This window comes from Myotis myotis, unplaced genomic scaffold (assembly GCF_014108235.1).
Source record: "Myotis myotis isolate mMyoMyo1 unplaced genomic scaffold, mMyoMyo1.p scaffold_m19_p_1, whole genome shotgun sequence".
NCBI classification, from domain to species: Eukaryota; Metazoa; Chordata; class Mammalia; order Chiroptera; family Vespertilionidae; genus Myotis; species Myotis myotis.
Genome location: NW_023416313.1, coordinates 32606840 through 32617760, shown reverse-complemented (window position 1 = coordinate 32617760; position 10921 = coordinate 32606840). Strand labels below are relative to the sequence as shown.

Sequence of the window (10921 nt, the reverse complement as noted above, 5' to 3'; positions counted from 1 at the left end):
CATCGGGCGTGGTCAGTGGGTGGCTGTGCGTTCAGGGCGCAGGGCCTGGCGCCAGGCGTGGACTTGGGGAGGGCCAGGCCTGAGCTCGGGGACAGAGGGGGCCGGCCAAGTGTGGATGGGAGGAGGCAGTGTCTGCCCAACGCCCAGGCGAGGCTTAGTGTGGGACAGGAGGGCAGAAAGCGTCAGCAGAGGCTCTGTATCCGGAGCAGGAACTTTCCTTAAAGGCGCCTTCTTTGCTCCTCGACAGTCACTTCCTCCCACCCGCGTACTGGGGCCCGGAGAGGCCTGTCTAGTGGGAAGGAGGGAGACGGGATCTTCAGAGAAGGCAGCGGGCCGGCCCCCTCTCCCCTTCGCCGTGGGCAGGGCGAGGGGCCGAAGGCTGTGCTCGAGAGAGACCCAGAGGCTGCGCCTCCCTGCCCCAGGGGCGAGCTGGCTGCCCATGACCGCTGTGCAGGGCCAGGCTAAGTCGCTGCACAAAGCGGCGCCCGCTCCGTGTTCAGTTCGGCACCGTGAGGTCTGTCCTCCCTCCGGCCTCTCTGGGCCAGTGCCCGAATTGGAATTGATGGACAGGCCTGGAGTATCTGAAAGGGGGTTTTTCCTTCTCCCATGGGGAGGAGAAGGAAGGGAAGGAGAGAGGGAGAGACTCTGACGGGAAAACCTGTATCCCATCCTCCTTCCCTTCTCCTCCTTCCCTTCTCCTCCTTCCCAAATTAGCTTCCTGACCCCTAGTTTTAGAGCCCCAAGCCCACCTGGTGAGGTGTTGGTTACGACAGACCTAAAGTAATTCAAACCTAGAGGTCTGTGTATCTGTAAAAAGTTCCTGTGGTTTGACCTCTTGGTTGGAATCTTTACAGAAACTAATCAGAATTAACATCCGCGGGTGTTCATGAGCGTTAGCTTGCACAAAATGACTCCCTGGTTTCCCTGTGCCCAGCTCCGTTTCTCTTTCAGATGCCAGGACCTGGCAGCGCCAGGCTGCTGCCGAGGGCTCAGCCGGTCTCCTCCAGGACCGGCTTGCAGAATTAACTCCGAAAAGTGATGGGGAGAGAGGGACTAGAAAGGAGACAATTCAGGTTAAAGTCAGGGAGACCAGAAAAGAATCACATAAAAACGAGAGTCCAAAGGCACATTTGAGCTAGTTCAGAAAAGTGAGAGTGTTACCTTTTGTTTTCTTGGCATTGGTGAGACCCGCTAATTTCTTAGCTAGAGGAACAACTAGGAATGGCTATGTTTCTAGTCACAGCATTCTTTGTAAGTTTCCATGTGCACTTACAACCTGCTTTGACCGATCATGCTCTTCCTAAAACTATTGCAACTATTCAAATGTCTTCACATAATTCTGATTTTAGTATAAAGAGAGACGAGGGAAAAGGGAAAAAAAGGGGGGGTTGCCACAGAAAAGAAATACTAGGTAAGGAATTTTCACCTTTTCTAACTAAATTAAAAGGTTTGCCTGTCATTAATGTCAGCATCACTCTAAATGGAGTGATTTGTCCTGTCCACTGTGAGGAGGCTAGCTATTTTGAGGATGGGGATTACTGCCTGGTAGGTGACATCAGGACTGAAGGTGTCTCCTTGGCAGAAATTTCTGTTACACAGAAATCCTGTAGCGCCCCAACCTCCCTCGACCAAGTGCCCCACGGTACCAGTTTTAGTCAACACTTCCATCTGAATTCACAAACACTTTTTTCCCAGTTCCTGGGGAGAGGGAGACAGGGGAAGAGGGTGAGAGCAAACACCATGAATGCAAAATCTTGATTTTGTTTCATTTATTTAAATAAATATAAATATAATCTTATATAAAACTATTCACATAAAAAGGAACTTCCAACACTTGGATTTTAAACTCTCCCCAGGCAAGTTTTCAGAAAGCAAGGCCTACAGGTTTTACTTTTCTAAATTATTTGCAAATCAATACTTTTATTTAAAAAAACAAACAAAAGGAAATCATCAGGAAACCCGGTGTTCTTATCAGGTTCTGAAAGACAGTAGGGAAGGGAAAATGACAAGCGCTTTAAAAACAAAACCCAGGCGGTGCTAAACTTAAGCCAATGATGTGTTTTTTTTTTCTCTGTTATAAGACAAGACTGAGTTGAATCTAGGTTATTTACATTTAAACAAAATCTATTCGCATTCTCGAGAGTGGAACCTAAGCAAATAGGCCAAGGAGTAGACGCGAAGGATGGGCCGGGCTGGTACGCCCTGGGGACACTCAGCTCCGTGCTTCTGCAGGCGGGACCACGGAAAGGCGCGTATTTGACCCCTGGGTGCCTGCCGCATCGGCTTTGTGGGGGCTCCCGGGAGCGGGTGCTGAGAGGGAGGCGGCCCTCCCTCCCTCACAAGGGGGAAATCTCCTTGTCCTCAGTGGCCGAGGCCGGCGACAGGGAGTCCTCGTCCTCGGAGCGCGCGTAGTGCGCTTGGCTGCCGACGCACTTGCAGCCCGCGTGACTGTTCCTCTGCGTGCCCTTCCCTTCCTTCTTATGCTTTACCCGGCGATTCTGGAACCAGATCTTCACCTGCTTCTCCGACAGGTTCAGGTACGTGGCGATTTCGATCCTCCGGAGTCGAGACAGATACATGTTGGAAGAGAATTCCCGCTCCAGCTCCAGGAGCTGCGTGCTAGTGAACGCCGTCCTCATCCTCTTGCCATTGGGCACCTGGCTGACGTCCGAGCCCCCTGCACGCGGGCCAAGAGAGGGCAGAGAGGTCATTCTTGAGAAACTCGCTCCCACCCCACCCCCAGCCCCGTGCCATCCCTTGGAAAAGATGCCTCTCAAGGACCCCTTCAGGAGCTCAACCAAATAGCTGTATCCATCCCTCACCCTTCCCTCGTCCTATCACGTCGTTACTTAGCCTGGAAGGACAGAGATGCCCAAAGCGCGGAAAGGCCTTAGGTGTGTGGGAACGTAAAGCCCAAGGATTAAAGGGGGGCTGGGGCTGGCATATTCAGATCATCTCCTTTCTGGCCTAGCGGAGAGGTAGAGGCGATCCAGCTTAGCCCAAAGTGTGGAAACGCTTTAGCCAGCCCCACGCCGAGTATCACACTAAAATTCAAACACACCCACCCCAAACCTCAGCCAGTTGCTCAGCCCTCAAGTTCGATGTCCCTGAGGCCCCCATATTACGGAACACTTGGGGGCCAGGGACCAGGAATGAAGCGCACCAGACTCCTTGGAGAGGCTGGCAAGCTAACTTCCACCTTCGTGGAACTTCCTGGGACCTCTTCCCAGTTACACCGAAAGCCCCTCCTCCCTCCGCCCCCCAAGCTCCCACTCCCTCTACAGCAGGCGAAAAGTTGGTTCCCGAGAGCCAAGAAGGCGCGGCGCGCAGGTGCCCCAAGACCCCGCCCTACCCATGGTGAGGCAGTGGAATCTCCGCGGGTCCGCCACGTTGTAGGTGGTGGCGGCGCAGACAGGTGCGTGGTGCTGCGTGTGCCCCAAAGCCGCTGCGGCCGCTGCCGCTGCTGCCGCGGCAGCCGCTGCCGCCGCCGAGCCGGGCTGTTGGGGTTGGTGGTGGTGATGGTGGTGCTGCGGCGGGTGGTGGTGATGGTGCGAGTGGCTCACGCGCGGGCAAAACTGCGCGTCCCCAGGACCCGAAGAGAACTGACTCTTGAGCAGGGGCAAGGCCCCGGAGCCCCCCGCCGCCCCGCCGCCGCCGGCCCCGGTACTCCCTGTCCCTGCGCCCCCGCCTCCGGAGCCCGCCGGCCCCCGAGAGGAGTGCAGGTGCGAAGTGACGCAGAGCGGGCACACGCAGAACGCGCCGCTCTTGCGGGACGCGCAGCCGGGCCCGGACATGGACATCACCAACGGGGACGGCATGCCCAGCGGGATGAAGAAATCTGGCCCGGGGTGCGGTTCGGGCAGCGAGGGCGCGGGTCGCGAGGAGTCCTTGATGATGAGCGAGTCGACATAGAAGGAGCGCGACATGTCGGGAGGGGTGGGTGGCTGGAGGGCCCAGCAGGCTGTGGCGCCCCCTCCCTTCTCCTGTTCGGAGCTCTGCCCGGGGCGCAGAGCCGGTGCAGCCAGTCAAGCCCTTGGGGATGCGGAGGTGTCGGCGTCTGGGCTGCGAACAAAGGGGTCCCTGGAGAGGGCTGGTCCTGAGGTCCCCCGCCCAGCGCCCCGGCTCCGGGATTTTATAGCCCCCACCCCGGCACGTGATGCAGTTGAGTACCGCTCGGCTCAGGCTCCTCGGCTGCTCCCCACCCTCGGGATAGGCTGCCCGAGTCACACACAACAGAAGCGGCGAGGAGGGGCGGGCGCGCGGCAGGGAATAACTCGGAGGAGGGGGATGGGGGAGACTTTGCAAAATGTAGTTTTTGTTAATTTCGCGGGGAGGCCGGCCTCCTCCCCCTCTTTCTCCACGCTTTCCCGAGAAATCAGAGCTGAATCCTCCATCCCACCCCTTCTCCATCCTGGGCCCCAGCCCAACTCCTCCGCTCCCGGCCGCAGGGCGCACCAGGTGGAGACTTTGAAGCCTTTTTAATAGGGATGCCCAGTGCTCCCTGCTCCTCTGTGCCAACCGTGACGAAGGCGCGGTAAAGTGTGAGGCCTGCAGCTTGGAGCAGGATTGTGCAGGCAAAGACTGGCAGCAGCCCAGTCCGGAGCACAGCTTAGGCCACGGGCACACATACGGGCGCACGCGGAGTCCCTCAGCTTTTGGCCTTGGCCAAGGTCATTCATGTGGGTAGTTCAGGAGGGGTCCCGGGAGTAACAGTGAGGCCTCCCAGCTAAGAAGCTGACGGGCTTTTCATTCTAATTTCGAGAAGCTCTAAAATGCCTTTGCACTTGGGGCTACTCAGATCAATGACCCTTCTTTGTGTCCCTTTCTAATGGGCGGCTCCCCCTTTGGCAAAGAGAGATGTTGAAGCGTCACTCTTTTCTTTCTCCAAATGGTTCCACCACTTACCAACTCCATCCAAGGACTTTGGAGAGAGGACCTAAGCCCCAGCCCTCTTTGCTCTGGGTCCTCCCTCCTGCATCTTCGCATTTATAGATCTTGGGCAGCTGGCAGACTATCTGGGAAGCACTGTCCCCTCTGCACTCGTTTAAAACCCCAAAAAGATAGAAGGAAATTGAGCCATGCGAGGAATCCAGCCTCGGATGGCAGTATTTGGAAAAGGGCATCTATGAGTGGCACAGGGTTCCGTGGAAAACTTGGACACCCGTGGCTACGTGAAAGGGTGGCTGCCAGATGGGGCTATTGATCTTTGGGGAAGGCAAGGCCACAGCTTTCTCTTCTCCCCGAGCCCCCCACCCCCCTGTAGAAAATCTGTCCCGAGTAGCGAGGGTGAGCAACAGCTACAAATCTGACCCTTTCCCCGAAACAGCTAATTTCAGGCCTGAGTCCACAGTGGTGCTAAGAAATGTGGAGGCAGGACTTCCTGCACCTGTGAGAACCAAGAGCTCAAATCCTAGGGGAGCACCAGTTTCTTAGCTGGAGGCACGGCTGTCTCTCTGTCCTCTGTCCTTCTGTCCCTCCTTTTCTCTTTCCATCTCTGCGACAGTCTCTCTTGCCTGCTAGGGAAGTGTAATTGGGTTGTAGGGACGCCCCACTCTGGGGAGCCCAGGATTTATGGATGGCAATTAAAGTTTTATGAATTGCAGCTGAGGCTGGTTATTGAGCTATTTGAATGTGATTAGAATTCAATTAGAAAGTGGTTAGTGGACGGTGGGTCTCCAGAGTGTAAACAGACAGCTATTCCAGAAATGTGTTAATCCAACATCTTGTGACAACAATTAAGGAATCTCGGGGCTTAACTCAGGGCAGCTCAGCTGTAACTACTTTTGTACCACAAGGTTTGCCGGTGCAGCCATCGCAGATGCTCAGCCCGACCTCACTCGAATCAAATCAGGAGAATCCAGGCAGTCCCTGGGATCATTCCAGCCCCCAAAAGAAGACTGGGAGCTCCACCATCGAGAGAAGCTCAATGACAGGGTGTTTTTTACAGGCCTAAAGTGTCCAAATAGATGATATGATATTCCCATGCACTTGTAAGTAATATATTCATGTAGGTATATATTTAAAATTATATAACATATTTATAAGATATTATAAATTAAATATATGTTATTTATTTCCTCCCCTGGACGAGGTAGAAGTTATCCAAGATCTTTTTTGGGCTGAAGGTGTGGGTCACCATGTTCCCAGCAGTTCTGGGTGTGTTCACAGGAAAAACTATGCTAATGTGCTGGAAGTTGTGCTTCTGTGAGGACCATTTTATCTCGGAGAGTCCTAATTGCAAAGCTTGAGCCTCTAGTCTAGTCTAACTAAATGCATACCTGGCTACAGAAACGTAAGGTTGGAGCGCTAAGGAATTTTGATAAAAGTGAGAGGCTCTTGGGGTTGCTTAGAGCTGCAAGGGGAACAGCAGTTTGGAGCCACACTGAGGCCAAAGCAGACCATGGCTGAGACATTTGCCTATTAGGATACTTGGTTAATTGATTGAGCCCAATAAGAGCAAGTATTTGGGGGCAGGGGTCATGTTCAACATTAGAGTCTTAGACTTCTCTTTAGTTCTCCTTGGATCTCTCAGTGTTTCCCCTTCTGTCTGTCTATCTGTCTGTCTCTCTCCTTTCCTCCACTCCAGTCCTGTCTTCAGAAGCAGGCCCCACTATGCCTTACCACCGCCCCCCCCCCGCCCCCCACGCACACGCAAGGAAGCCTACCCTCCAAGGCAGTGGGCAGCTTTGCCCAGCTAGAACCTTCTCCAGGACGGCAGCATCTCAAAACAGCTCAGAGCAGGAGGGGACCCTGGGAAGACGCTGGCATGCCCCCATGGGGCCCCCACTGCTGCACAATTTTGTTTCTCAGTGATTCTGTCCGATAAAATTTCATCGTCCATTAAGTAATCCCTGAAATGAGAGCTCTTATGAGCCTATAATGAGCTCTAATTGCCAGGACTCGGGGAGCCACGTGGAAGGATTTATTCGGTATTAAGCAGTTGGGTACAGAGTACAGGCTGTTACCTAAGCCATTGCTTTCATAATTCAAGGAGAAAATTAGTTCTTTTAAGGCGGGGGGATCCTTTGATTTCCTCCCTTTTGCTCAGGATGACAGGATGGCTTTGTCTTCCTTGAGTGTAAGACGATGTCACAAATGCGAAGGTAGCAAAATTGTCTCCCTCCATCCCCCAACCCCTACCTAGTCTGGACCCCCCACCCTTACCCTCAACTGAGAAAGAAATCAAAGCAGTTCAGAGGTGCCGCCTTCTGCTCCTGGACGCTCCAACTTGAGATTTGAATTCTTGGTTGTTGCTTTCAAAATAGCTTCCAATACTTTACCCCAATCCGGGATCACACCTGACTTGAACCCCTCATTCCCTTCTCTTTCCTTCTTCCTTTTTCCTTTCTTGGGCAAAGTCCGAGAAAGTTGAGGGCGGGGACTTAGCATCGCTTATTCAACAGGCTCTAGAGTTCTGACCCATTGATGTACCCTGCGGTTTTTCCGGCTGTAACTCCCACTCTGCCCCTCCCTCTGAGTGTCCTTCCCCAAAAGGCCCCCCTCCCCCCGCATCCCTAGCCCCCTTTTCTCTCCGTTTCAGCGTTTGCCCACATGGTTCCCCTGCCCCAAACCGAGGCCGCGAGCAGGGCGGGACAACCCGGGAGTTGGCGGGGCCGCCTCGGATTTATTTGCTTCTCTTACATTGATTTCATATTAGTTTCCAAAGCGATGAATGATCTCAAAGCTGGGTTTTGTTAGGCGAACACAAACAGGAGACAGGACTTACTTGCCCCCAGCTCCCTTTAATGAGGTCATTATCAAAGCGTGAACAAGTCTATGAATGTTTTATTGAAAGCGCATCGTTAACTTGTATCCATCCTTTTCTCCGAGTGGCATTGTGATATTGCTGTCTGTGGCACATCTTACCCGATATAGCCCGAGATTTCCCCATTCTCTGTAACCAGGCAACCCTTTCTGAATACCCAAAAATTGAAAAGAACCGCTTAGTCTTCAAGAAAGTCCTCAATAATAGTGGAAAAGAACAAAGATCCAGGAGACAACAAAATGCCACAGGGGTGACTTTTCATGAGCAATTATCTCTCATTAATCAGAAGAACAGCTGCAATATTAATTTTCTCTCTTTCTTCCTCTCTTTTCACAGTCCCCAACATTTGAATAATCACAAATTTTGATTTTATGAAGGAGTCACATTTTCAGGGGCTGGAGGAAAGCAGCTACCTAGGTGAAGAAGGAGAAAACGCTCTGTTTTTTTTTTTGTTTGTTTTTGTTTTTTTTAAATTTGGGTAAAGCTGCCAACAAAGCAAAGTGGAAAAAATAAATGAGAGAAATACCAGAGAAAATGGTGCCCCCCCCCCCCCTTTCTTCTTCTTAGAGGGCCGCCAAGAATCGGAACTCTTTTCCAGCACCCGTACCCCTCCCTTCTTTTCTCCCCCTGCCCAGACCCATTCCCCAATTCTGCTCTGAGCAAGGCGGAGGGAAGTGTCCCTGGCGTCTGGCGTGGGAGTTTCAACCGGGTTTCTGCCCGTTTAACTTGCAAACGTGAAGCCAGGCGTTGTCGATCTGACCAAAGAGACACTCTTTGGGCGTAACTTGTTATTGTAGCCATCAAAAGCCCGCCTGCCTGGGATGAACTGAGCCGGGCATTCAGCAGAAGTGGGGCTCTCGCTCTCCTGAAAAGCGTCGGAGAAGCGATTGTTCACGGGGTGTGTAGGCAGAGTGGAAAAAGCGGGGTCTCCAGATAAGGCTGTAACCTGCACACAGTCTCGGGGGAGTTAAAGACTCTCATTAAAACCGAGGCTGCAAGGAGCAAAATGCACACTCAGAGCGAACGTAAGCCCTCTGGAGTCGGATGAAAGAGGGGCAGTTGTGAGTCGGTCCCCACATTCCTCCGCTGGCTGAGGGATGAGGCTGCCCCTTCCTCTGCCCAAATATTGTTACTTTTCATGCAGGGCCCGGCGAGGCCGCGCCGCGCGTTTTAAAAGGCAGGTTGCGAGCCTTGGGCTCACCCACCAGCAAAAAAAACGATCTTGCTTTGCCCTAGTGTTTGTTCAGAGCCTATGGGCCTTGGAGAAAACTCAATTCGCCTTTGCACTCCGCACCGGCGCAAGAGTTCACTCCGGCCGTCCAGGAAGGGAATGCGGAGGCTTCCGGGAAAGCAGTGAAAAGTTTGGTTCAGAATTTCAGAACAGACTCGGTGCGCTTCGAACGGGTTTTGATGGCACCGAATTCCCGACACGCAGCCCCTGGCTCTCCACTTCACCTCGGTTAATACTCGCCAACCACCAAATCCTTAAGCCTAACAAGTCATCCCTCCCCCACCCTCAAAGCTCTCCTCTGTCATTGGGATAAAATTTATTGAGCTCCTACTCAGTGCCCAGCGTGTGCTGAGCGCCGCGGGGAGCGCGCCTGAAAAGGCCCAGACTGTATCCAATAGAATATTGTTTCATTTCAGTAACAATGGCGTGAGGTGGGGGAACAATTATCCGGATAATTGAAGCAAATGCTCCACCTTCCGTCCTCCCCCAACAGTTCCCTGGTGCTAGTCGTCCTCCCAACCCCCCACCCCCTCCTCCCCCCGCCACCCTTTTTACTCCTTTTTTCAGAGTTGGTGGTTTTTGTCTGGTTGACAGGGTTGGGGGGGGCGGGGGGGGGGAGGAGGCGGAGGGGAGATCTTTGAAAGTGGAGGGGGAGGGCTGAATTACCTACTCAGAGGAATACCAATTTCCCTCTTCCCATGGCCTAAGTTTGCTGAAAGGGGTGAGCCGAAATAGCTGCTTAGCAATGTGATTAAAGAAAGTTGTTTGTTTGTTTGTTTGTTTTTTTAAAAAAAAGTTACCTAAAAGAGTAAACATTTATAATTTTTAGCAACTTGGTCTTTCTGATGTTTAACCTTGGACATCTACAAAAGTCACCTGGAGAGTTTTATATAAATATGGATGCCCTAGAGATTTATTGTATTTTATTTATTTTTATTTTTATTGATTTCAGAGAGGGAAGGAGAGGGAGAGAGACAGATGGGAACATCAATGATGAGAGAGAATCATTGATTGGCTGCCTCTTGCACTTCCCCCTACTGGGGATAGGTCTCGAAACCGGGGCATGTGCCCTAGACTAGAATGGAACCCAGGACTCTGCAGGCAGACGCTCTATTCACTGAGCCAAACCAGCTAGTGCTGCCCTAGAGATTTTGATTTAATGAGGTGGGACCAGTTCATCAGAATAAAAACAACAACAAAAAAAAACTCTCCACGAGGTTCTGATGCAAGTGTGAGTTGAGAAATAAGGGATGAATCCTACCCCCACTTATCCTGGAACCTCAAGAGAATTAACCTCTGAGTGTCATTCAGCAGTTGATATTTGGAAATTGTATTTCGTGTACCTACTAAACGACAGGCAATGTGCCAGGGAATTTCCTTGCCCAAGTCCCATTCCCTGAGGGTCTCCCCTATGGTAAATGATTCACAGATCAACAAAGAGCTGGTGAATTACAGTAGTTCTCCTGAATATATATTCCCGCTTGGCTCTGGGAATGGATAAAACGGAAACCTGAAGTGACCTGTAAGGATGGGTGGGTGTTGGCCCTGGACAGGGGGGATGGGGAACGTGTAGGGCCACCAAAGAGTGAGCACCAAAGCCGGGGAGAGTTTCCTTTGGCTAATGGCAAGAACTGAAAGGAGTCCAGGGAGGTGGGTTGAAGAATCTCAGTTTCTGCATCCGTTTAGCAGAACGGACTTAATCTCATTGCTAACCATAGGAGAAATGCACGCCACCTTCCAGTCCTTATGGGGAACTAAGGCCTGCCTGGCAGTATTCCTGGTGCTTAGTAAGAGTTGGTGGTGCCTGTTGCTTTTACTGTCTGGGACCTACAGCTCCCTGGGCTCGGAGGCTTGGAAAAGCGGTATCAGAGCCCTGGGGTTCCTACAGAATAACCAGGAAGTTGGAGCCTCTGCGCTATCATATC

General features: G+C 52.3%; 1 protein-coding gene across 1 annotated transcript; it reads right to left on the bottom strand.

Moving 5' to 3' along the window:
* Positions 1 to 1819: 1819 nt before the first annotated feature.
* On the bottom strand, positions 1820 to 3978 carry GSX2 (GS homeobox 2). The gene is made up of 2 exons (XM_036334073.1): positions 3353 to 3978; positions 1820 to 2677 (listed from the first exon to the last, which is right to left on the bottom strand). The coding sequence occupies exons 1-2, from the start codon at positions 3924 to 3926 to the stop codon at positions 2337 to 2339; spliced, it is 915 nt and encodes a 304-aa protein (XP_036189966.1). The 5' UTR covers positions 3927 to 3978; the 3' UTR covers positions 1820 to 2336.
* Between the last annotated feature and the right edge of the window lie 6943 nt (positions 3979 to 10921).

What these genes read in the sequence shown, in the direction of transcription:
- GSX2 (XM_036334073.1), bottom strand. Translation starts at nt 3,926, where the DNA reads ATGTCGCGCTCCTTCTATGTCGACTCGCTCATCATCAAGGACTCCTCG. An exon ending in ATTCCACTGCCTCACCATGG is followed by an intron (nt 2,678 to 3,352) that starts GTAGGGCGGGGT and finishes GCCCGCGTGCAG; the next exon opens with GGGGCTCGGACGTCAGCCAG.